The sequence below is a fragment of the Tasmannia lanceolata genome, unplaced genomic scaffold, assembly GCF_043159265.1.
Source record: "Tasmannia lanceolata isolate RefF3 unplaced genomic scaffold, GAP_Taslan_0.1 ptg000008l, whole genome shotgun sequence".
Classification (NCBI taxonomy): domain Eukaryota; kingdom Viridiplantae; phylum Streptophyta; class Magnoliopsida; order Canellales; family Winteraceae; genus Tasmannia; species Tasmannia lanceolata.
This window is the reverse complement of record NW_027518685.1, coordinates 13419507-13445526: the sequence shown is the minus strand read 5'-3', so window position 1 is coordinate 13445526 and position 26020 is coordinate 13419507. Positions and strand designations below refer to the sequence as shown.

Here is a 26020-nt window from a genome sequence, read left to right as displayed (position 1 = left end):
GCTTGTAAACAATAAAACTAATCAAAATTACATACACAAATATAATGTATAATTATTACTAAAGAATATGATGCATAAAGAACAAAACCCCTCTCTCCTTTCCTTCGTGAAAGTATGAAATGAAACGATTGAAATGAGTGAAATCGCATTCACATCCGATTCATTAAGTGATAAGAGAGATTTTGACCAAAATACCTTTCATTGAACGGAACGGTTAGCTTTAACAAAATTTGGAGGGTATTTTTGTTATTTTTGTAAACCATTTCGGACCGTGACTGTCCAATGGGCATATGTGGCGTGCCATACACAATCCAAATATTTTCGGATCTCAGATTTGATGATCCGGAATATGCCCATGAATCCTATTCATATGTTTAGATCCCATTCATTAACGTTCGGATTCAGACGATCCATCGGACCGTCTGAATCCATTGACACCCCTACTTTTTGGAAGCTATTTTTATTAGGGAAATGATATTTCCACCCCCTATTGTTTCTCTTTTCCTAAAATTATCAGCATTTCCGTTCCTCTCTTTGTGTTCTTCTTCATTTTCAGAAAAAGACAAACAAAAAGGCGTGAAAATGATGAAAATGGTGGAATGAAATTTTCACTCTATTTTCAACATTTCCACACCCCTTTTGTTTGTCTTTTTCACAAAATGACTGCGTATTTACCTCGTTTGGTTTGTTTTGTTTCAATAATGAGATGCCCCAGAGACGATTAGGGTCCATTTGCATGACCTAATCTACTCGTTTAATGGGTCCCACCTTCGTCCCCAGAGAGAACAAGCCCAAATGCCCAACATTGCTACGTGCACCAAATTAGGTGTATGCGTGTTATTTTATTAAAATGTTAGTATTATAATGAAAATGGGACTTGCTAGCCAGTTTCGCAGAAATCCATTTCGCTGCTGACTTTTGCATGTGAGAACAGCCCACACAGGCTTACTTTTCAGTAGCTTTTGTCTTATTCATTTAATCCATCTGAGGTGGCTCCTATCGAGTGCAAAAGTCCCCCAAATTGCCTAGCAAATCGTAGTTAGACCCGTGGCAAAACAGAATGCTCTTTTGTGCATGTCTTCCTTGCCGCAACGTGGGGGAAGTGCTAATAAGACGTGACTGTAGTCTGTAGAGTTAGGTTCGTTCCTAACTAATACGTGTTGGGATCTTCTTGTGCCACGTCTATGTGATCTGAACCGTTGATTACTGCAAAATATCCAAAACTTGGAGGGTCAAAATTTAGTAATCTTTTTGCTCAAGGAAGTTAGAAAATGGCGCCATCACCATAATAGTTCTGTGTTACTTGGGAAGGAGGAAAGGAAATTACTCTTTTACACAAATTAGAAAATTATTACAACCAAAAAACAAAAATAGAAATGAGAGAAGGGTAGTTTCGTAACTTCATTTTATTCAAATTTCCTAATTCAAGCGGTTACTGAAACTTCTGTCTACCGCCCACGTTCTATGGATAAAACGTCGGCTATAAAAAAAACTACCTGCGGCCGAACCGCCAAGACAGAGAGGCGGTTTTTTTTCCTCCCTCTCATTTTAATAACCGCAGCCCCTTTCCTTTCTCTCCAAGGTACCAACAAACATAAACCCTAACCCTAATTGTTTATCTCTCTCTCTCTTTTCAAAGATACAGAGATCAACGGATTTCAAGCTCCTCGATCTTTCAGGTTCTTTTTCTTCTTCTCTGTTTTTCTGCTTCTTTTGATCTCGGTTTTCTATATCCGTTCTTAAATCTGGAAGAAATAGTTTCTGCTACTTTTTCTAGAGATTTTCAGCTTGAATTTGCATTTTTCATGAATTGAAGGTGATTTTGGTTCTAGATTTGTCTCTGCCATTAGTTTGAGCTACGGAGATCGACAGATTTCAAGTTTATTTGCTCTCTATGTTCTTTTTCTGTTCTGAGATTTAAACTTTTTTTTTCTTTTGATCTTAGTTTGTGTGATATCTCGCTTAGAAATATATAGAGCGAGTGAGAAAGAACAGTTTCTTGTTACTTCTGATGATCCAACGGTCAGATCTTTGTGGATCTGATCCAATACATTTCTGATTAGTCAATTTTAGGATAGGAAACTTGTTTTTCCGGTTGATCTGTTTCTGGATTTTGTAGATTCGAGGTTTTTTAATGGTTACTGCAATGTTGATTGGTATTCAGATTCTTCTTCTAGTGAAATTGAGCTCGAATTTGTAGATTCGAATTGTAAATCGGTGTTCTGCTTCTTCTCTGAGATTTTTTGGAGTTTTAATCTCTTATCCTTGATCTTCAGATAGTGTATTCCACAAATCACTCCTAGGATTGGTTTTTCTTAATTTTTCCTTCATCCATTATACAGTTTGCCTTCATCTTAGGGTTTATATAGATTGCTTCGAGTGCAAGATTTACTTTTAAACTGGGCCTTTTGGCTTTCAATACTTCTAATTTTGTCCATTTTTTTGTCTTTCTTGTCGAGTAAGTTATAAAATCCTTGCTTATGGAGGATAATAGGAGGAGCTTTCAGTTTCCATTTTGACTGTCTAAAACGTTGGTGAGAGGCTGAATTCTTATTTACATCCTTTTTACAGTAGAGGTTTGATGTCTGATACTTTTAGAGCAAGAAGAAATATTGATCAGAGTGATAATTTTGGAGCAGATGGATCATATTGATCTTGAACACCCAGTATTGGACAGCGAAATGTCAGTCTCTGATTCAGAAAGTGGCACTACTAGTGCCTTTCCAAGGGAGGTTGATTTCTTAGGGGATGAAGTGGTTAGACTGGATGATGAAGATATAAATCATGCTTTTGTCAAGAAAATTTTCCTTTCAGGCATGGGATCTCTTGGGGAGCACACTACTGTTGTGGCCATACATAGAAATTCTCACTCTAGTTTTTCAGCAAGGGCTCGGTTACAAGCTTTCAGGATTTATTCAGAAGCTATGGTGAAGAAGTGTGGAGCCAACACTAATATGAAGTATGGCTGGTATGGTACTTCTAAGGATGGAGTTTGTGGGATTTTACGTCATGGGTTTGGTCAGTGTGAAACACCTGAAGGTGGTGGATTGTATGGGTCTGGCATCTATCTTTCTCCTGCGGATTCTTCTATTGACAGGTATGTTGGAATTATCACTAATTTCCGTCTTACCTTTCAATGCATATTTTCTTCTGCATGTTATTAATTTATGAATTCATGTGGGTCCCTTTTTTTATTAGCATTTGAAATTTTGTTCAAGTCCTGTTTGTTTTGGATTTTGAGAACAAATTGCAAGTCCAAAACTGATTATTGGACACAAAATTAAACATAATTTTGACTCCAATAATCAGCTGAGTCAGAATTAAACGTAATTTTGATTCTATTAATCAGTTTTGGACTCACAATCAGTTCTCAAGATATAAAACGAACAGGGCCTAAATCTGGGATCTTATGGTCGCCTTTTTATTAGTTTGTTAAGGCCCTGTTTGTTTTGGATTTTGAGAACAAATTGTGAGCCCAAAACTGATTATTGGACACAAAACTAAACATAATTTTGACTCCAATAATCAGTTGAGTCGGAATTAAACGTAATTTTGATTCTATTAATCAGTTTTGGACCCACAATCGGTTCTCAAAATACAAAACAAACAGGGCCTAAATCTGGGATCTTAAATGTTTCAAGTTTCTTTCACCATTATGTCTTCTGCCATTTCCCTTCTATACAGAGTCTGACAAATTTGCTTATTTTCCAGTGTGGTATCTTCAGTTATTGATGAAAATGGGCTGCGGCATGTGTTGCTTTGTCGTGTGATATTGGGCAACACGGAGGAGGTCTGTCCTGGTTCAAAACAATTTCATCCAAGTTCGGAGGAATTCGATTCCGGAGTAGATAATCAGTTAGCTCCTAAGAGATACATCGTGTGGAGTACACACATGAATACCCATATTTTGGTGGACTATATCATAAGCTTTAGGATTCCTTCTTGCCCAAAAGGTTTGTAATTCATCTTTGGCCAATAGCTGTTCTTATTCAGATTGTGATTTTAGGCTTCATTACAAGTTCCAATTTTTTTTTTTTGTAAATGCTACATATTTTGAGAGGTTGCGCTCATGAAGTTGGTACTTTTTTTTTTGACTGTTCCAGGGTTTCCGGAGCCAGTGAGAAGACCCAGCTCTGCTTGGATGCCATTTCCAAAACTAATATCTTTTCTTTCACGATTCTTACCTCCTGCTGCTATCAGTTTGATAAAGAGATATCATAGCGATCACCTGGTAAATACGTCTGAAATATCGTTTTGGCCTTCAATTTTTTTTATACAGGTGAGATTATTCTTTTGGTATTCAGCTCTTGTGTGAACTTTTGAATGGCAGAAAAAGAAAATTACACGGGAGTATCTGATACAGCGAGTGAGACAAATAGCGGGAGACAAATTACTGATAGAAGCCATACGATATTCTCGAGCCAAGGTGAGATTCCTTGTTGTGCAATAGATGTTATATGGACACCGGCAATCATATAATTGGAGGTGTTCAACATGAAGATGGAAATACTTGATTGACTGGTTCTTTCTTCTTGTTCTGCAGCAACAACCTAAAGCAATGGTTTCTACACCGTGCAATCACAAAGGTCTGTAATGGTGCAACATCCTGAATCCGTCTAACACGGCCAGTCCATCAGATTCTCTCCCAGTTGCTTTGACAGGTGCAAACAAGATGTATCCTTCTGAAAAAAACAAGATGTTTGTTTCTGTACCTGCGGAGGCATCTGTAATTTGATCTTTTTTCTTTCTCTGTAATAATATCCTTGTTTTACATAACTGCTTGCCTTGGTTTCTCCAAAATAAAAAAGAAGCTGATACCATGAGAAAGTCTTTGCTTTCTAGCAGAGTGGAAATCGCGGTAGAACAAAAAAAAAAATGATTTATACTAGGAGGTGGTGGTGTAAGTAGGGCCCTATTACACACGGTGGGGAGCATGAGCTTTGAATGATCTGAGCCATTCATTTGATAGGCCTTGCCTCTTGATCTCCTATAGCTCAGAAATAATATTAATCATGCAATCCGAATCTCCCAATAATAGCTCGTAATATGATTCCCAATTATACAACAAAACTAGCAAATTATGAATGGACATAAAAAAGTAAAGCAATTCATTTCCCAATTTCAACCTTCAAACTTTTTTACTTTCTACCTGTTTGCTTTGGTTTCGAGAACCGATTGTGAGAGTCCAAAACTGAAATCTATGGAGTCTAATAATCAGTTTTGGACTCAAAATTCAAAAGAAACAGGGTCTTAAAAATACTTACTTTTTGAGTTTCAACTTCGTATATGCCTCGTGTATTAGGATTTGAATGATTTTGTTTAAGCATAATTAATGACACTGAAATCAAATCAAACCTGCGTACCTGGATTCATACGGAAGTTGGGGATGTCAAATTGCAAAGCTGAACCAGAACCAAGTGAACCGATTAACCTTGCACCATAGGTACAGGCAATTGGCGTGTTTTTAGTTATAGGAGATCCAAAGCGGGGCCTATCAAATGGACAGTTTAGATCAGCCAAAGGCGAGAGCCACTACGGCATAGTGGGGTAGGCCCCATTGTATTAAATTGAGGTCGAACCCTGCTAGAGCATTCCTACAGCAAAGAAATTATCCCACCTAAACTTGGAAGTTTGTTGACTAACCTTAAATTGAGACTTGTAATATCGTGAAGCAAAAATAGATTGGCCCCACACAGTAGGCTCCGCATGATATCCATTACTTCCCTTCTTTTGTCCTTCAATAATCATCTTCTTTGTTCTTACAATGACAATACACAGGATACACCCATAACCAATTATATACTGTTGCATACAGTAGCAAATGAAGATGAGGCAAATGTAATATAAATAAATCATTAAGCCATTAAATTACAACATGTATGTATACTATAGCGAGTCTTCCAAGAGAAACATCTAAAAATTGAGATGGGCACTGCCTCACCCACATCATAATTGTACATTGAAGATACATCAAAGACTTCTTAAGCATGGGATTGAGAGAACAAGCACAACTCACCGCCCCGGGTGGGCTTCCTGATAGCACTCAAAATAAATTTCTACAAGTGCAATATCAGTGCTCTTCCTTCTCTTTTTGTATACTGTCCTCCTCCTCCTTGTTGGACAAAGCATTCAATTTCTGTTCTATCTGCGAAGAAAGACGAATATAAACATGAAGACAGTACATAATGCTGGGGCATGACAACCGGCGCTGAATATAATTGGACTAACTGGTCGTACAAAACTAATTTGAGAACAAGTTGAACAACTATTGGACAGTCACCGTAGGATCAATGCTAACGATCAATTTTTGGATCCCACAAAGAGATGTGTATGGACGATCGAGAACTTTGATCTATAGAATATCTGTCATGAATCAACCCACACGGTATTCGTCCCAGTTAGATAAAAGGACTTCAAAAATCAACACTCAAGCTTCCTTTTTTTTTGTGGAACCTTAATGAGGTTTGATGGATCAAGGACCTAGGATCAACCAATCAAGGTGTTCTCAATGTCATTTGACCGGACTTGTGGATACTGTCGGATCAACAGATCTAATCATATCCATGCGGCACACGCAGGCTAAAAGAGTAGTTGTTAGGAAAGAGCCTAATACAGAATGTCTTTTATCATTTTTCAATTTATGCTGTGAGCAAAGTACCAGACGCAACAAAAGAACATTTGTAACTATATACCAACATGACCAGATATGCTACAAGTTAATGCTTTGTATGGTTGGGTAATGAAAAGATTGACTACCTGAGCATTTTTTATCTTCAAAATTTGCAACTCTTCGACAACACGCCCAATGCTGACATCCAGAAAAATTTCAGTCCGATGGTTAAAATCGAACAAGTAAAAAAATGTTGCTGTTGGAAAAACATTGATCCATACCTTTGTTGGAGATTAATCACCTGTGATTGCAATTCTCTCTCCCTACTAGAAGAAGCTGAAGAAAGCTGCATGGAAACATATTCATGTTACAATTACTCCCAAAAACAGCTATCATATCCCAAGAAAACTGCGAGATGAAAATTCAACAATGCAATTTTTTGTACTGTCCTGTCCAACATTTAGCTGCTTGGAATTTGAATCAAAATTTAATAGCTTGAAAAGGAAAAAATACGGCATTCTCCGTTTTGGAGTAATTTCACCAGCATAAAGGAAAGACGTCACATTGAATGTTTTCAAGGAAGCATAGTTTATAGAAGAGGCATTATGTGAATGATGCAAGAAATGGTTTACCTGTGAACTAGATAAAAACCTCAATATAAATTTCCCATGATTTAGCCCACACATTGAATTTATTGCGGAAACCCATGTCGTGTTGGCATGTATCCATGCATTTTGACACTTATTTCAACACTTTTAAATGTACTGCTGGAAGTGTCAAACTTAATGGGCGTGTGTTGAGATGTTTTAGTACCTTACCAAGCGTGACATTCCGTTTTATTATTGAATATTGTGTTTACCTCTTTTATTATTAACTCTTCTTTTATTATAAACTCTTATTTTAGCTCTTCTTTAACTAATATTTGCAATTATATCCTCTCCCCTAAACCTAAAACCCTAAGTGCGTTCAGTCGTCCAACTTTGGCAGGAAAGGAAAGGGAAAGCACTTCTTTTTTCCTAAAAGACTGAAATCCAGGTGTTTTGTTATGCCACTTTAGTGGATTGGGAAAATGGCGTGTCACAGTTCTCCCTCCACCCTCATCTTAACATCACGCTAATGTTCATTGTGGCCCTATAAATCTCCATTCGTCATAAAAATTGGCAAGCAGAAATCATTATGATTTACAATAAGTTTACTTTTTTTTGAATGGCAATTTACAGTAAGTTCACTACTTTTAATTTAGTTATGGGTTTTAAGTTTAAGTATGTTTTAGTAGGCCATAAGAAAGAAAGAGGTCAATAGTATTTTTAGGGTAAAACTTGGAATCTTTCCAATTGGGAATGTTTATAAAATCTGTATGAAGATATTTTGATAGTTTTACAAACTTTCTAATTAGAGAAAAGTAAGGCCGCTTTAAAATAAAAATTAGGGTGTATTCACGCTGATCTAAGCATCAAAAGTAGTCCTACACCAATGGTTACGATCGAACAAGAGTTTCAGGATTTGTTATAAATGTGATATCGATCTTTGACTTCCTCCCCGATTTTTCTGTTTTCTTTCCTTTTTGTTTTTCCTTGCTCATGTAGTTGTTTGTCTTTTTCTTGTTTTGAGACCCTGCTGGTCTTCTTGCTTTTGCTTTGTTTTGTCGTGTTTAATATATTAAAAAAAAACAAATCTATATACATATATATAGAGAAATGATAAATTCACCCCTTTGCAGTCATAGATACACTGCTGCTGGCTGTCCCAAGAAAAAAAGAAGAAAGGGGGCGGATATATCACTTCCCATACATATATACTTGTTTGATCAAATCTATTACTGTTTTATTTCTTTCTAGTTCTATCTTGCACAACTCAATTGCTCTATTTATGTGATTGTTCAGTTCTACAGTAAGGTCTCGACTTTTGTTGGCTTCCTATTAGTTAACTTGCATTGCAAGTGCCCCCAGAGAATGCAAAATATAACTGTATATCTACAAAAAAAGTATACTAATAAATATATTGCGTGCATATATGCTTAAATGGTAATACCTCATACCTGTGAAAGGTCATTAATATACCCATCAGCAACCTCAGAGTGACCTGTATCAAGCAAGAGAAACGAAATCCATACCATGTTTACCATATACAGGATGCAAAAAACTAAATCTAAATAGAAGAAAAGATAAGTAATGACAGACAATACCCGAATTTTGCTCCACACATTTAATCAATTTAATTATTTGGTCCTGTCAGCATTGTGAAAAATAAAGATCAATTGCCACAGATATTATATATATATATATATATATATATATATATATATATATAGAGAGAGAGAGAGAGAGAGAGAGAGAGAGAGAGAGAGAGAATAGAGTTCCTAAGGGTGCCCTCATATAAGCTTATATGAGGTGGCTCTCACAAAACATAATGGGCTCACATTGTTAGGATGATCCGAAGCATTCATTTGAAAGGTCCTATCATAGATAGGGTGTGTACAAAAAATCAGCTCCATTGGATCATCCTAACCCCTCCAAAAGTGGGGGCAAAAATGGGCAGATTTGTAGACAAAACGTGTCTATCCATTTTTGCCCCCAGTTTTGGAGGGGTTAGGATGATCCAATGGAGCTGATTTTTTATACACACCCTATCTATGATGGGGCCTTTCAAATGAATGCTTTGGATCATCCTAACAATGTGGGCCCATTATGTTTTGTGAGAGTCACCTCATATAAGCTATATGAGGGCACCCTTAGGAACTCTATTCTCATATATATATATATATGAGGAATAAGATTGTGCGGTTGACCGCACCAAGCTTAGGTGCGGTCGAGGGCCCCAAACTCATATGGGCCCACTTTGTTAGGATGATCCAAATCATTCATTTGAAAGGCCCTTACATAGATGGGGTATGTAGAAAAAATCAGCTCCATGGGATCATCCATTTGTGGAGGTAAAAATGGACAGACACTGTTTGCCACAAATCTGTCCATTTTTGCCCTCCACTTTTGGAGGGGTTAGGATGATCTAATGGACCTGATTTTTTGTACACACCCTATCTATGATGGCCGCACACTCCTTTTCCTCTATATATATATAAACATATATATATATATATATATATATATATATATATATATATATATAGAGAGAGAGAGAGAGAGAGAGAGAGAGAAAACTGTTGGTGAGCTAAGCGCACCAATGGTGCTCTTAAGTTGTTATAACGCCTCCCATTGGTGCGCTTAAGCGGGACCCAAACATTTAAACGAATGGGAGGCGTCATAACAACTTAAGCGCACCAAAAAATGGTGAGCTTAAGCACACCAACAGTTCTCTCATATATATATATATATGAAGGAGAAAAATGAGGCCCATTTTATCAAAAATTAAAAAATAAAGAAAATTGAGGCCCACCCTTTGCATTGTGTTCTGCTGCAAGATATGCTGCAATGATGGAAGAACAGAGGAAGACGGAATGGTAGGATTTGCGGAAGCTCCACAAGCAGGGTTGCTCAAGCAATTCGATGAAGGAGCACTCTAAGAGAGAAACAAAATTACTAATGGTTAAAATGGTTGCAGATACACTACAAAACAAAGTTATAGTAATCTGGTTCTCATCAAAAAGTTTGGGTCGGTAAAGCAAATTTCGCAAATAAAGGTCATCAAACATGATGGCCAGTGATAAATCGACCTCCATATATCTTAAATCAACCCCCATATAGGGCAGTGCTGAGAGAGAGAGAGAGAGAGAGAGAGAGAGAGAGAGAGAGATTAGGAGGTCAATTTATCACTGCCCAATCTGATTTCAGCAAACTTTTGAGCTCTTACAAATATACATGAGGCGCGATCTTTGGGTGGACTTGCTACTTTCTGCAGAAGATTTGTGTGTGTGTGTTGCAGATACACTACAAAACAAAGTTATTATTGATTTGGAGGATATGGACATTTGAGTGGGCACCTCAAACTCAAAAGGCTTTTGAGGAGATAAGGGTGTGTCTCAATAGTGCACCATGTCTAGCTCTACCTGATTTTGATGAGTTGTTTGAGCTTGGTTATGATGCTTCTCGAACTATGTCACAAAAATATCTCCGATATTTCGAAAATATCGAAATATTGCGTTTTTATCGTGACATTTTGATAAAGCGATAAAAACCACAAAAAATAAAAAAATTAATATATCCTGAGATTTTCCCTTGCCGAGAAACTCCCGAGAACAATATTTGTGACATAGTTCTCAAATAGGCATCGGTGCTATCCTAAGACAAAATTCATGATTCATGGGTTATTACTTATTTTAGTAAAAAATGAGTGGTGCTACACTTAATTATTCCACTTATGATCTGGAGCTGTATGTTACTACTAGAGATTTAAATTTCTAGAGGCATTATTTGATATGGAGAGTTTGCTCTATTTTTTTACCATGAAGCTCTAAATTACTTAGTCAATTTGAGCCGGGTAGATACTTTCACCTTCATGAAAATTTTCTAAAGGATTCATTTGCGACCCCAACTAGTTTGGGACAAAGGCTTAGTTGAGTTGAGTTGAAGCTCTAAATTACTTGAATACAACTCAACTCAACAAAGCCTTTGTCCCAAACTAGTTGGGGTCGGCTAAATGAATCCTTTAGAAAAACTTCATAAAGAAGGTAAAAGGAATCTACCCGGCTCTAATCCTGGTTCTAGTTGGGTTCTTCTACGTGGATCATTTTCTTCCATTCTATCATATCCAAGGTCATGTTCTCTGTTATGTTCCTAGCTATCAAGTCTTTCCTCACTGTTTCTACGCCAGTTGTTTTCGGTCTACCCCTACCTCTTTCACTCCATCAATTTGGCACGAGTCGCTTCTTCTCACTGAAGCATCCAAAGGCCTACGTTGGATATGTCCAAACCATCTTAAGCGGTGCTCTCTCATCTTCTCCTCAATTGGTGCCACTCCCACCTTTTTACGAATGTCTTCATTTTTAATTCTATCCAACCTTGTGTGGCCGCACATCCATCTAAGCATTCGCATCTCTGTTACACTCATCTTATGAATATGCTGCTTCATGGTGGCCAACATTTTGAGCCGTACAGCATGGCTGGCCTCACAGCTGTCTTATAAAACTTTCCCTTCAACTTGGTAGGGATTTTACGGTCGTGCAGAACTCTTGAGGCAAGCTTCCACTTCAACCAACCTGCTCTTATTCTATGGTTAACATCCTCTTCAATCTCTCCTTCCTTATGTAGAATTGAACCAAGATAGTGAAAGATACCCCTCTTAGGTACTTCTTGTCCAATCATATTTACTACATCTTCTTCCCGCCTCCTTACATTACTAAAGTTGCATTCCATATATTCTGTCTTAGTCCTACTCAGTCTAAAACCTTTGGATTCCAAAGTAGTTCTCCTGCTTTGGTTTCGTCGATTAATACTATGTCATCTGCAAATAACATACACCACAACACCTCATCCTGGATACCCTCCGTAAGCTCATTCATAACTAGTGTAAAAAGATAAGGGCTTAGAGCTGGTCCTTGGTGCAGTCCTATTGTAATTGGAAACTCACTAGACGTGCCATCCGTGGTTTTGACACTAGTTACTGCTCCATCGTACATATCCTTAATCACATCAACATATTTAGTAGGCACTTTTTTCCTGTCAAGGACTCATCACATAACACTCCTGGGAACCCTATCATACGCTTTCTCCAAATCAATGAAAACCATATGAAGGTCATTTTTATTTTCTCTAAATCTCTCCATTAACTGCCTAATCAAGAAGATAGCTTCCATAGTCGATCTTCCGGGCATGAAGCCAAACTAATTTTCTAACACCTCAGCCTCTTTTCTTAGTCTATGCTCAATTACCCTCTCCCAAAGCCTCATGGTGTGACTCATCAGCTTAATTCCCCAGTAATTGGTGCAACTCTGAATATCCCCTTTATTCTTATAAATAGGTACTAATGTACTCTTCCTCCACTCATCAGGCATCTTCTTAGTCTTCAAAATATTATTAAATAATCTAGTTAACCAAACCAAACCCACATCACCCAAGCATCTCCAAGTCTCAATAGGAATATCGTCAGGCCCCGTAGCCTTACCTAATTTCATATTTTTCATAGCTACCCTTACCTCTGATGTTCGGATTCTACGAACAAATCTCCGATTTGTATCCTCAAAAGCGTTATCAAGTTCTTCCAAATTCGCTACAGGTTCTCCATTAAACAACTTATCGAAGTAGTTTCTCCCCCTCTCTTTAACCTCATTTTCCTTTACTAACAATCTTTGATTCTCGTCTTTGATGCATTTTACATGATTCAAGTCCCTGTTCTTCCTTTCTCTCATCTTAGCAAGCTTGTAGACATCTTTTTCACCCTCTTTTGTCCCTATCATGTGGTACAAATCCTCATATGCCTTGCCTCTAGCTTCCCTTACTGCCCTTCTTAGCTTCTTTTCTAGCCAATTTATACTTCTCAATGTTCTCCTCATTTCTGCACTTATGCAAACATTATAAATTACTTGAATAGGCATCATAAATTAAACCCAAGGCATGCTACGTGGTTAACTATTTGCAAGGGTTTACCTTGTCTCTTAAACACAAAACAAAAACTAAAAATAGGTGGTCGAATGCAGCTTTAGAGAACAATGCAATTCTGAAGTTCTTATCCTAGCAGACTAATGCAAAAGATAAGAAGACAAATAAAGCCGTTTTCACCCAATTAAAACAGGGACCAAACTTTCTGTAAGTGAGTTTTTCCAGTTTAAATTGATCTCATATAGTCAATCATTTTTCCATTGTAATCCATCATAGCAAGATCTCTACAAGTTATTTTGAATGAATTGATAATTAGATTGCGGCACATATCCCACTGAAAAAAGACCAATCTTAGTATTAAATGATATCCATAAAGCAAAAAATAAACTTACTTTATAATTTAAGCAAGCTAACATTAGTTTACATTCACAGACCTGTCAAGGTTGAAAAGTTAGATAACCTAAGGCCCTGTTTGGATTGCAAGAATTTTCTGGAAAAGTTTGGAAAGGAAAAATATTTCTAAATTTTCTCACTTTTTTACAAACAAAAGAAGATGAATTGAACCAACCCTATTCCACGATTACTTAGAAAGAGAGCTTCAATTAATGATAATATCCCATTTGATTCAAAAATGTAGAAAAAAGATTCCTTAGAAAAAAATTCCAGCCAGAATGTTTTTCTTGCAATCCAAACAGGGCCTAAAGGCCAAAAATATCTCTACACTGATGCACGATAACAATTTCACGATATCGGTATACCTTGAGACCGACATCTGCCGATGTGACCTTGAACCGCCCCTTTCGTTGGACAACTGTTCCTTCAGTTGTATCCTCCAATGCATGCACGGTTGCTGCAACATCGGAATATATTTTCCATGACGTATACAAATTCCGTATCAATAAAATGGTAATACCGAAAAAGAATCAGCGTAATCTCTAAGGTGACTAGAAAAAGATAAAAGGAGGAATTGAATATATGGCATACCAGATATATGATTATTGATATCCTTTTTTTGACGATACAACAATGGACCACTAAAATTCTGATCACTTTGAGACCTCTGCTGCTGATTTTCCCTTCAACATATTTTCAAGAGCCCAAAAAGTTACTATAGTATAATATCTATAAATCCATTCCTCTCAATGCCAAAATTAGTTAGTATTAATTATCAGGAAAACATTGGCTAGACAAAGCGAAACATGACTTCCTTCAATAGAAACAGTGAAATGTTGGGGATGGACATGTACAAGCTTTAATCATTTAGGCATACAATAATATTAGCTAACTGATATCCACTTTATAGCAGGATCAAATCAAACATGGTTGTTTAAGGGGTACAAATTGAACATTTTCAGATTTTTCAAGAATTTTCTTTAAACACGTGCTCAAGTGCTGGAGAACTTGCAATGGAAACCTTAGATTAATCTTGACCATGCTTAATGTAGGAGGAGATTTCTGTGAGCATGTCAAGATTGGATGCTTTCATATTGGCCACATTCTTCCCCATAGTGAAATTAGTTTACCATAGATCTAATAGAAATAATATTGGCAAATTCGAGGAGAATCAATGAAGTAATCACTAGAATTGATATTCTCATTCGTTTGAAGGCCTTGTTAGTTGATGTCGATCAGTTACAAGATCCAAAACTGAAGTTGTGACACAATGGGCAGTCTTAGTTGCACAAAGAAGGGACAAAGAGTAGAGTGGGTTCTGAGTTGGTAACCAGGATGCAGCGGTTCCCAAAAAGGGCAGGAAGCAGAAGCACCTAGAACTTCCAAATGATAAGAAAAACCTAGAAAATGCCTTTATGCTTAATGAAAAACACAAAGTTGACTTGTTTAGGTGTAACACTTAAAGATATTGGATTTCAATTATAGTATAACTAGTTCCCAAAAATGACAAAACCTACAAATTTTACCCAATTGATTGAGTTAAGGTGGGCATGATAGAGGCACACCAGAAGTCAGAGTTTATCGGACCAATAAGAGATCCAAAGTTGGAGTGGCACCATGGGATATGATTAAAGAACTACCTATTTTCATGTACACGTCAAGACCTCACCTGGCATACCTAATTCTTCCTAAAAATATAACGGAAAAAGGTGTCCAAACTTAACATCTACTATAAATTAATATAATCAACTGTTTTACTGGTAAACTGAATAATTACCTTGAGCGCTGTGCACCCTAATCAAAACCTCGAAGCACACACTGGCCAATGACAATTAAATAAATGTATAGTGTTCCTTTGGCAGTGTTGTTCTCTGCTGTGTCACATCGGCAGCATTGTTTTCTCTCATTGACTATAGTTCCCTACATTCCAAAGTCACAACTTCCAGTGCATTTGATTCGCCAAATAGCGTGCCTTAGTTAAAGGGTAATTACAAAACCCTCAAGGCATGCTTGTCCACATAGTACAACGGCATGAGACTTGCCATTGGGCCACCTAGCATCTCAAATTCTGAGACAAGCATCTCAGAGCCTCAAGAGATGGAGAGACTAGACGGGACCAGGATTTTCCAAAATCCACTATAACATGCTTTCTCGAATACGACCAAATAAAAATAAAAGGTACCATAATAAATATGACAGTGATTAAGTCTGTCAGATCACAATTATCAGCATGATACAATTAATATCAACAAATTTTTCTCTTTGAACAGATCAAAGCAATTTATGAATAAGAGCAAAGTGAAGATAGAGCCAAAATGCCAACCCCATGCCAGGGCCTGCCGAAAAAAATACGTACAAGACAAATCACCAAGACATTACATCCACACAGGAGACCCTGAATTTAGAAGTTAACCAGTGGATTGGCCAACAAATTACAACCCCTCCCCCCCCCCCAAATACGTATAATTATTGATCAGACTATCAGTAGTTATGGATGCTATCATCATAGTTGCTGTCAGTGAAGATTGAGATGACACATACAGTTGATCTTTCCCATTCGACATGCAAAACAGAATGCAACGATAGCAAATATCCTCAAGAACAAATTTCAAATGAAAAATAAGCAAGGTCATAAATTTTGGTTTCGGTCCATCAGTGAAACCGAAACATTTCAGTTTCGGTATGGAATTTTGGCCGAAATCTTGTAAAATCAGAGAAACATTTCAGTATGAAATCACAGCTGAAATCCAAGACTCTTTACCACTTTTTCTTTTTTCCTTTTTGTCCTTTTTTTTAGAAATATCTTAAAGGACCATTTCGAAAAAAAGAAGAAGAAATATCTTAAAGGAATCTCGTGGTTCTCCTCTTTTCTGCGTGTAAGTTGATTTTTGTGCGGATTTTTGTCGAAATGTCTTTGTTTTTTTTTATTTGAAAAGTTGCATGTTTCGCATATTTCGACCGAAACATTAATGAAATCCCGAAATTTTGGGTGAAATCTTGTATTTTTGGAATCCAAGTGGATTTCATTTCGGTAGCAACCGAAATCGAAATATTGCAGCCAAAACGAAATGTCTCGGCCGAAATTTAAAACCATGAAAATAAGATAATCTTCCGCAAAAAAATGAAAAAAAAGAAAAAAAGATACAAGTTTTACCCAAGAAGATTAAAAGCATACAGAAGACTTTTGAAGCATGCCTCAAACACGTCGCTAGTATTAGAGATAAACTATAAAAGCTCACAACTTTACAGTTGTGGCATAATTAAGATCCCAAGAATATGAGTTTTACCTATCAGAATCCCCAGCAACTTTTCTAGGAGAAAGAACATGATCGGGTAGAAGTGAACCACTCAAAAATTTGTGTCGTCCAGAAATGGAAATGGCATTCCTGGGCAAAGAGCTACTTTTTTCCATAGTCTCACCATTATTCTTCTGAGATCCTTGGTCCATTACTTGTGATGGCTGCTGCAATTGAAAATTTTGTTCAGAATCCGACCGGACAGCATCCTTCCACTCAGGGCTGCTGCTACTGACATCATTCTCACAATCAAAATAGCCTCTGCATCAAAGTAAATTGTTCATAGACAACAGATATTAAATAATTTTTTTGAATGGTCAAGACAACAGATATTAATGTAATATCTACTCAAATTTAGTTGGACAATTTCTGTCATAAAAAATCAATGAATGAAAAATGATGTCTGCCCTGAAAGGGTAGTATAATACTAGTGTTTAGAATAAGCCAATAAGACGCATATAGCATATCATCTCCTGTTCTACATCTCACAGTTAGCAAATGTATACACTATATGTGTGTGTGCGCGAGCGTGCGTGTGTGTATACACATGTGCACGCTAACAGTCGCATCTATTTTTGAAAAAAAAAATAGTAGTATAACAGAGATTAAAAAGTATAAGGAACATAATAGCTTTGACAGTATGATGGATAAATTTTCACTAAACTAAAAAAACCTGAGGCATAAGCAAAGGAAATACAAAGACATACTTTAGTGCTTGAAGAGGACGAATTGGAAATGAAGAAAGTGAATCCTCCACATTCTCAATATCCTGGAGCCCATCCTAGAACCATAAAAAAAAAAGAAAAAAAGAAAAAAAAGACATTATAACATCGGAAAGATCGTGATGCAAAGAAGTCTAAAAAGTGAGGACTGCAAGTGCACAAGTTAAAACGTAACGGCAGACAACATATCGAGAGACTACACATGCTGATACCTCCTGGGTGGCCACAGCATTAGCATGGTTAATCCTTTCGGGAGACGGCACCTTTGGTGCAAAGTCCATGTCTTCATATCCATCCTTAGACTTGCTATTCATAACCGGATCTTCTACATTGGAAATGCCATCACAATCGTGAATCTACACAGGAAGAATCATTGGTTAAAGGATCAACAGCATTGTTCCCAAGAAACCATTTTTAAACGTCCCATGGTTTAATCACGTGTTGACATCTAACTTGAAATTGGACCTCCTTACAAGGGCAGCTTGAGTTTTCAAATCTTCCAGATTAAAATTCCACCCACTTATTCCTCGCATGTACTCTTGCTGCCAGGCCAAAAAGAGCTTTAGTTCAGGAAATGTAAATGATTACAATATCAAGATTCAGTAAAATTGGAAGCCCAACATAAATACTCTGTGTGTGTGTGTGTGTGAGTGTGTGAGAGAGAGAGAGAGAGAGAGAGAGAGAGACGGAGCGAGGGGGGGGGGGGGGATGTATCTTAGTTGGAAATGAATTGATATCGAAAAGGTCCAGACCCATTGGCTCTCAATTCAGAAGAAAAAGCAACAATGCCATGTGACCTCATACAATTGCCATCATGAATTAGAACAGAATGGGACAAAAGGTCCTATAATGCTTATAACGAAATATCCTGCCAAATAGATGTCCCGGGCAACAAAATCAAAAATAGAAAGTACGAACAAATATCGGCGTTGCTCACCTGTGACAACTGCTCTTTGTTCCCATACATAACCTTATTCTGTACAAGAAGTTCAGCCTCTTTCGCCTGAAAATAGAAAGCAAAATTGGAATAGTCATGACAAGAATGAAACCATTTCTTCTAAAAGAGAGAACAAACTAGGCACAAAAAACAGCCAGGAATGAACCAGAAACCTTCAGCACTCTAAACCGTTCACCGAGTGGAGCAAGTCCATCAAGAATAGCTCGAGCCATATATTCATTTGAGCGAGCATGTTTAAAGAAATGGTGCTTCAAAAGCTTTTCTGAAGTGGGACGTTTCTTTGGATCCTTCACTAAGCAAGCAGCTACCAGCTCTTTAAAAGACTACAGAGACATGGCAATTTCAAAACAATAACCAAAAATTGTTCCAAATAAAAAGTTTCAATTCGAGAGCATGTACCTTTGAAAATCTCTTGTCCCTTTCATAGTCAAGACCTGGTGGGGCATTTTGTAAAGTCATGAGCAAAACCTGCAATGCACAAAAAGAGAGGAAAAAGGAATATCAACTCAGAATGACCCTTTCAGTCTACAACTTGAGAATAAATCTGTAGAAAATTGACAGAGATCACCTTCATTGGTGGATACTTAGAAAATGGGGCATGACCATGGGCAAGTTCTAGTGCTGTTATTCCAAAAGACCAAATGTCTGCCCTGTTAACAGTTCACGAAAAGAAATCACAAAACAATTAATTAAGCTTTAAAGCTTTTCAAACTCAATAAATCACAAAGGCTACAGATTAGGTCAGTAAGCCACTCACTTAAAATCATATCCATGCAATTGCTGCATAACTTCAGGAGCCATCCTATGAAACATAATAAATAAAACATGAGTTTGTTGTCACCAGTCACAACTTGTTTGGAATAAAATAGACATGAAAACACTAACAGAATCTCAATATGAACATTAAAAAAACAATGAAAAGGGCCCCAGAAAAGCACCAGCATGGAGTCCCAACGAAAGTATTTCTTGAGCGTTGTCTGTCGCCGGTGTCAAACATGCATGCTGAAACTCCAAAGTCTGCTAACTTTACAGTGCCATTAGCATCGATTAAAATATTTCCAGACTGCAAGGGAGTAGAGGATACAAAGTGTTAAAGTATAGAAGATTAAATAATGCCTTCTCCAAATTTCCACGAGAAGCAATGGAGAAACCTTTCAGGGATGCATTAAAGATTCGATCAATGGAGATATAGCATTTGCTCTTAAAATTGAAGTCTCAAACACAGGTATGGAACCCATTTCAAAGTGGCAATCACCATGTCTTTGAGGGCAAAACATAAGAAGCAAATAAAAGGGGGAGAAAAGACCCGACTGCTGAGCGAAAACAGAGGCAATTTCATCCTCCCCCCCCACCCCCCCCCCCCCCCCCCCACCCCCCGCTAGGTCGATGGAAACCCTAGGGAGGGAGGCTCTCTCTCTCTCTCTCTCTCTCTCTCTCTCTCTCTCTCTCTCTCCTTTTAGTGTTTTCCCCCTCTATAGCTGGTCTCTCTCTCTCTCACATCGATTTCTCTCTCCCTCTCTCTTTTCCTGATCTTTTTCTTTCTCCCCCTACCTCCCTTTCTTTCATTTTTCAGATCTCTTCCTGATCTCTCTCTTTCTGCTTTTTTGATCCCCCTTTGTCTATCTCTTTGGTCTCTCTTTCTCTCAGATCTATCTCTCTTTCTTTCTGATCTCTCCCTCTCTCTCCCTTGATGGGCAAGGGAGGTGTTGGTGACCGGATGATGCACGGGTTTGGGCAGATCACGAAGGGGATGCAGCAATGGTGGCTGGAGGTGCAAGTGGGCCGGATTTAATGGGGAAAGGATCGGAACTGGGTAGGGTAGACAGAGAAAGTGGGATGGTGAGTCGTCAAAAGTGGTGGACGTGGCAGGAGTATGAAAAAGAGTGGCCGGATTCGGGGGAAAAAAAGAGGAGATTGGATGTGGAGGTGTTGGTGGTGGTGGGGGAGAAAAAGTTTGATGAAGGATGTGGACAGCGGTATTGAGACGGCTGTTTATTCCAAACCCTCCTCCCCCTCACGAAATGCGGAAAGCACATGGGATGTCGTAAATGGTGCGGCGATTGACCAGCAAAGGGCTTTGGGAAGCCGTGGGTCCCCGGATCTGGGGGCCGTGTTGAGTAGCGGAGGTGACGGGTAGCCGGAGATAACGTTAGGGCTACCGTATGGAGATTGGGGGGTAAATAATGGATTTGATCGAGGTGCAAGGTTGGGGCTAGAAGGGCCGGGGTGCTAGGTTAGGTTAGGTGTTTTGGGTTGCAGGTAGTTAGCTGGAGTGGTGGACGGTGGTGGCTGGAGAGGTAGTGGTTGAGGGAGCAGGTAAGACTAGGGTTAGGTGGAAGATAGGTAGGGTTATGTTTTAGGATTTGGTGAAAGTGAAGAGGAAGAATGTTAGGGTGAACAATGGTGATCTCTAGGGCTAAGTGGAAGGAAGGGTAGGGTTAGGGATGATTTAGGTTCTGGTAGAGGTGAAGAGGAAGAAGTTATGATGAATAATGGTGGTCTCTAGGATTAGACTAGGGTTTTTTGGATTGGTGGTTTAATAGGGATCCCACGGGACAGGCGGTGGCACAAGGTGGAGGCCACCGAAGATCGGATTCGATGGGTTGGCTATTGTGCACTGTTAAGTAGCACACAATAGCTTCAGGCCTTTGAGCAGGATTTTTGAAAATCGAATTCGCCAGCTAGAAAGTGGTGGAGAAGTCTGTGTGACGTGGCAGGTCATACAAATGACTTGATAGGGCCCACAAATATGGCATTTTTTGTTGGATTCGAATCAATTGAGACAATTGGGCAATGTAAAGGAAAGGAAAGGGGAATGGTGAGGGTACTCTCGGCTGCGGTAGTAGATGAAAATTTTGAAAGGGAAGTGAAATAGTTATTCCGCATGGTGGCAGCGTATGGAAGTGTGGACCTACCTGTAGCGGTTGACCAAGAGATCTTTTCTTTTGGTTTTTACTGGCCTAGGAGTATGCTCCTGGCCACCCTTAATTGATTCTATGTAATGCAAGTAGGGACCCCTGGTCCCTAATGTAATCTTCATAGTATCAATGAAATTGTCAATTTTCAAAAAAAAAAATAGTGCCTTCTCCAACAGCTTAAGCTTTTGGAGTAAGTGGTTGTTTCGCATGGTGTGAAAGCAAAGGTCTTGAATTCAAAACTCCTTGTTAATAAAAATCCACATCTAATGGCCAACCGAAAAGAGGGACCATATGTGCCACGTGTAGGCCAGCCCTAAAAAGGGGAGCTACACTTGAGGGGGAGTGTTAAAGAATAAAAGATTAAATAACACCTTCTCCAACAGGTTAAGCTTTCGGTGTAATTGTTTGTTTCACACAAAGAATCTTAACTATGAAGAAAAAAGATAACAGAAATGAAACTGGCAAGAACAAACATGCTGAGAAGCACAAGATACCTCAGCAGATAATTATTTACATAAAAAATCTGATTACCATTTCAAATCTTTTAACCATAACCTCATGAAAAGCTTGATGCACAGTGGGGCAAGTGATGAAAGCATATAAGACAATAAGACCACTTCAAAATTCAATTTGAACTTCAGGGTTCGGCAACATAAATCTAGAGTTATGGAAAAACATATGAGGGTGGTATGCAGAAACATATGGGTTTTATGTCATAACCTCAAGGATGAGGAGTTTGAATGTTTGCTTAAAGCATCAAGTCATATTGTGGATGTCTTCGTGCCTTCTTCGATTGAGGATTTGGGCTTTGGATTCAATGGAGCTTTCTCATTGAGGTCTTTTTTATGCTGTATTATAATACAGGAAATATGATCTTACCTCAAGGAGAGGTTTGAATGTTTGCTTGAATTAGTAAGTTGTCTTCAGGATGTCCTTGTTTCTTCTTCGATTGAGGGTCGGAGGATTTTGGCTCTGGATCCCAATTAAGCATTCTCATCGAGGACTTTTTTCTACGGTCTTGTATTAGAAGAAATATGATCTTTTCCTTGGATGCAAATTTGGAAATCACATGCAACCTTTAAGGTTCAAAGCTTTTGTTGGATGGTCGTTTGGCAAAGGATCAGCATCATTGATGTTCTCTTAAAAAAAAAGTTACATTTGGTGAACAGGTGTATCATGTGCAAAGAGGCCCAAGAATTGTGCAACCATCTCTTTATTCATTGTTCTACAGCCAGGAAGGTTTGGAGTGGCCGCGTGGTATTTTGAGATGGTTTGGCTTGTCTAAAACATATGGTATGTTGAGTGAGGTTCCCTAAAACTCATCTATGCTAATTTTCACTAAATTGAACTCTGTTTCCAATTCCCAGTTGGTTTGGAGCCTGAGTTCTACCTTGACACATTAGAATCGATAGTGGAATCTCTGAAGGATTAATTGCCTCCATCGGGGTGGCCCACGCCAATCCATGTCGCAAGAGTTGAGTCTCGCGCATAACTCGATCCATCTTTCTTGTCAAAGTTTCTATATTAACAGTTTTATTACACTAACTGATATTCCCTCAACCTCCACCAAAATTTCCACAACCACAGTTTCTCGCAGACTCAAGCTTGCTAATATCATTTATAGTGAAGCAATAACAGAATAAAAATCACAAGTTTTAACTTAAATTCAAACCAAAAATAAAACAAGCACATAAATCAATAAATGATGCGAGCCGGACCTTGTCTCAGAGAAAACAATAGAGCAAAGGCAAAACTACTTGCAAAAATCTCCAGTCTCGTAATGGTTACAAAAACTGTCCAAAGACCCCTTATATAAACCATTTTTGTAATGGCACCCCTTATATAAACCATATACTTGCACTTTATGACTCCAAAACCTTTACAAAGTAAGACTCATAATTTTTAGACACTTTTCAACTTTAGAACACTTCTAAAACAATCCTAAAGAAGCTAGAATTTTTTATAAGAAAAAATAGAAAAATTCCAAATAAACCCAAACCAAATCTGCTCTAAAAATACAACTTTCTACCCAAAATTGATTCTAATTATAAACCGACCATAACTCAACCATCCTACTTTAGCTTCTACCTCGTCAATTCAAATAGAAACTCTAGAAGAATCAAATAACCCCATCGTTTTAAAACATGGATGTACTAAACCACAACAAAAATATTACTAAAATTGCCATTAAATCACTAAAAAATCATTAAAATCTTTCTTCGAATGTCATCCTTCTCTAATTTCTGGTTTAAGGGGCCTATGGATTTGCCATTCAAAAAAAGGGACCTCTGGATTTGTGTTGCATCCTCGTCCCTCCAAGGTCCAAGCTTATTGTTAGTGTTGGTTCAATAAGAGATCAAATAACCCCAAGATGGCATTGGCATCTTGGGCTTTTTCTGGGTGCTCCAATTGACATTTTTAGTCAATGGAGAACCAATCTTGTTTGCGAAAAATGAATCATTTAATAATCAATCACTTACAATGCAATGCTTTGGGTGTTGTGAAATGAGAGAAGCTGAATATTATTTGAGGAAAAGAGCTCTACTGGGAAATTGATTTGGGATACAGAAGTCAAATCCTTAAATGGGTGTAGCAAGAAAAGAAATTTGGGGGGTTTCTATTTAAGGCCTTTTGAGGAAAGTGGAAAGAGGTTATATCGGTTAGCTGCCAAAGAGAGAAAATTGACTTGACGGACATTGCCTCCCATAGGTACAACTAAGCTAAATTTGGGTGATAGTTTGTTAGCAATCTAGGACCCATGGGGGCTGGGCGCAAGTGACCATAATTTTAATAGCAGTATCTAGACTTCTGATGTGACCTTAGGCTTTGACACCAAATTTTCTTTAAAGACCTAGGGTTCATGGGTTGACTTCTGAGAATTTCATAGCATAATACGGATTCTCAACTCAACTTAACTCAACAAAGCCTTTGTCCCAAACTAATTGGGGTCGGCAAAATGAATCCTTTAGAAAATTTTCATGTAGAATGTGAAAGGAATCTATCCGGCTCTAATCCTGGCTGTAGTTGGGTTCTTCAAAGTGGATCATTTTCTTCCATTCTATCCTATCCAAGGTCATGTCCTCTGTTATGTTCCTAGCTATCAAGTCTTTCCTCACTGTCTCTACCCAAGTTGTTTTCGGTTTGCCCCTACCTCTTTTTACTCCGTCAATTTGGCACAAGTCGCCTCTTCTCACCGGAGCATCCAAAGGCCTACGTTGGATCTGTCTAAACCATCTTAAGCGGTGCTCTCTCATCTTCTCCTCAATTGGTGCCACCCCCACCTTTTTACGAATGTCTTCATTCTATCTATGAAGTAAAAAACAGCAACATGTGTTCCCAAAATCAGATCAAACATCGCATAAAATTCAATTACAGCCAAGATTTTGTATGAAATCATAACCATATGCATCCATTCAACAAATAGTACCTAACTCAGCCTATGTAGCTTCTATACGTCAAATCTATAGTAACTAACAGCTAACTACTAGAAATATAATGAATATCAAATAATGTATGATAAAAATCAGATAGGTGAAATGATCTAATATAAGGCTCAATTAATAGCTACAAGTAGCTAGGGTGTGGTACTGGTATATGGCAATGGGATCAAGGCAAGGTGATGGAGAAACTAATAGGATCTAGGAAATGTTCGATAAGGGAATGTAAAATAGGATGGGAAAGGTTGCCATTCAAAAAAACAGGATGGTAAAAGCCTCAAGCGGTAGAGAATATGAGTAGGCTGCTGAAAATGAAGGAAATAGAATCTGTACCGGGCGATTGACAGTGCTGAACTTCATGCCTTGATCGCCCGTTGCAGGTAATGGCAGAGAGAGAGAGAGAGAGAGAGAAGGGGGGGGAGATCTCAGCCAAGACAATGAGATATGAAGTAAAGAAGGATCAAGATCAGAGCAATAAAGATTAAGAAACGATTTCGAAAAGAATCGAAGATCAAGATCCATGAACGAAAATTGGTTCTTTCACAGGCGTTGGAGAGTTGGTTCTTTTCTCCATGGACGGGGAAAGGAAAAATTATGTGGCTCATATCCTTCTTAGCGATTCTCTGGATCCTTTGGAAGGAAAAAAATGCTAGAATCTTCAAAGGAGTGGTGAAAAGTGCTCATTTCCTGTCCACTACGGTGACGACTCTTACGGTGTTCCGGGCTAAATCCCTCCCTAGCTTCTTATTTGTTTCTGATTTTGAGTTGTGGAACGTATGGAGTCTGGTGTGTTCAAGTGCCGAAACTTACACCCCCGTTATCCAAGTTTGGGAACCCCCAGATTCGGGTTTTCTCGAGCTTAATTTCGAAGGTTCTAGTCTTGGCAATCTGGGCGAGACCGGCATTGGGGGAGTATAAAGGGATGAGTATGGAGTGGTGAGGTAGGCCTTTGGGGGACTCATTGGAGTCGCAGATTCGAAAGAGGCAGAAGTGCTTGCAGTCCATCACGGGATTTAACTATTGGTTGTGTGTGTGACTGTGTGTGTGGGTGGGGGGATAGACCTCAATCGAATCGTGGTGGAAGACGACTCCCTTAATATCTTTCGGTGGTTATCCGGATCCTACTCTTTTCCTTGGCGGTTTGCGGACTTCTTCAATGAGATTTCAGACATTGTGGACTCTAATAGCATCTCCT

At 38.3% G+C, this 26020-nt stretch overlaps 2 protein-coding genes across 9 annotated transcripts in view; one reads left to right on the top strand and one right to left on the bottom strand.

Moving 5' to 3' along the window:
• The first annotated feature begins 1490 nt into the window (after positions 1 to 1490).
• On the top strand, positions 1491 to 4827 carry LOC143884432 (putative inactive poly [ADP-ribose] polymerase SRO2). Of its 4 annotated transcripts, XM_077388000.1 has the most exons (7): positions 1491 to 1679; positions 2464 to 2534; positions 2640 to 3097; positions 3712 to 3953; positions 4104 to 4231; positions 4331 to 4426; positions 4544 to 4827. In XM_077388000.1, exons 3-7 carry the CDS (start codon positions 2640 to 2642, stop codon positions 4592 to 4594), a joined length of 975 nt encoding a protein of 324 aa, XP_077244115.1. In that variant the 5' UTR covers positions 1491 to 1679; positions 2464 to 2534; the 3' UTR covers positions 4595 to 4827. The 4 variants fall into 4 exon arrangements, with proteins under 4 accessions (XP_077244115.1, XP_077244116.1, XP_077244117.1 ...); XM_077388001.1 differs by lacking the exon at positions 2464 to 2534; XM_077388002.1 differs by lacking the exon at positions 2464 to 2534 and having other exon boundaries at positions 2575 to 3097.
• Positions 4828 to 5828: 1001 nt separating this feature from the next.
• The window catches only part of LOC143884430 (Protein kinase superfamily protein), a 31335-nt gene continuing 11143 nt past the window's right edge, over positions 5829 to 26020 (bottom strand). For 2 of the 5 annotated variants that reach the window (XM_077387995.1, XM_077387996.1), the window contains exons 5-22: positions 19409 to 19533; positions 19228 to 19272; positions 19039 to 19120; positions 18870 to 18938; positions 18623 to 18793; positions 18450 to 18515; positions 17986 to 18054; positions 17725 to 17868; positions 17498 to 17571; positions 16782 to 17051; positions 14086 to 14177; positions 13860 to 13951; positions 10004 to 10126; positions 8796 to 8838; positions 8649 to 8692; positions 6892 to 6956; positions 6757 to 6808; positions 5829 to 6145 (exon numbers count right to left, since the gene is read on the bottom strand). In XM_077387995.1, coding sequence (XP_077244110.1) covers positions 6071 to 6145; positions 6757 to 6808; positions 6892 to 6956; positions 8649 to 8692; positions 8796 to 8838; positions 10004 to 10126; positions 13860 to 13951; positions 14086 to 14177; positions 16782 to 17051; positions 17498 to 17571; positions 17725 to 17868; positions 17986 to 18054; positions 18450 to 18515; positions 18623 to 18793; positions 18870 to 18938; positions 19039 to 19120; positions 19228 to 19272; positions 19409 to 19533 — 1701 coding nt within the window. In that variant the 3' untranslated portion in view covers positions 5829 to 6070. Of the gene's footprint in view, positions 6146 to 6756; positions 6809 to 6891; positions 6957 to 8641; positions 8693 to 8795; positions 8839 to 10003; positions 10127 to 13859; positions 13952 to 14085; positions 14178 to 16781; positions 17052 to 17497; positions 17572 to 17724; positions 17869 to 17985; positions 18055 to 18449; positions 18516 to 18622; positions 18794 to 18869; positions 18939 to 19038; positions 19121 to 19227; positions 19273 to 19408; positions 19534 to 26020 lie in introns of those variants that run through there. The other 3 variants (XM_077387997.1, XR_013252869.1, XM_077387998.1) reach the window with 3 other exon arrangements.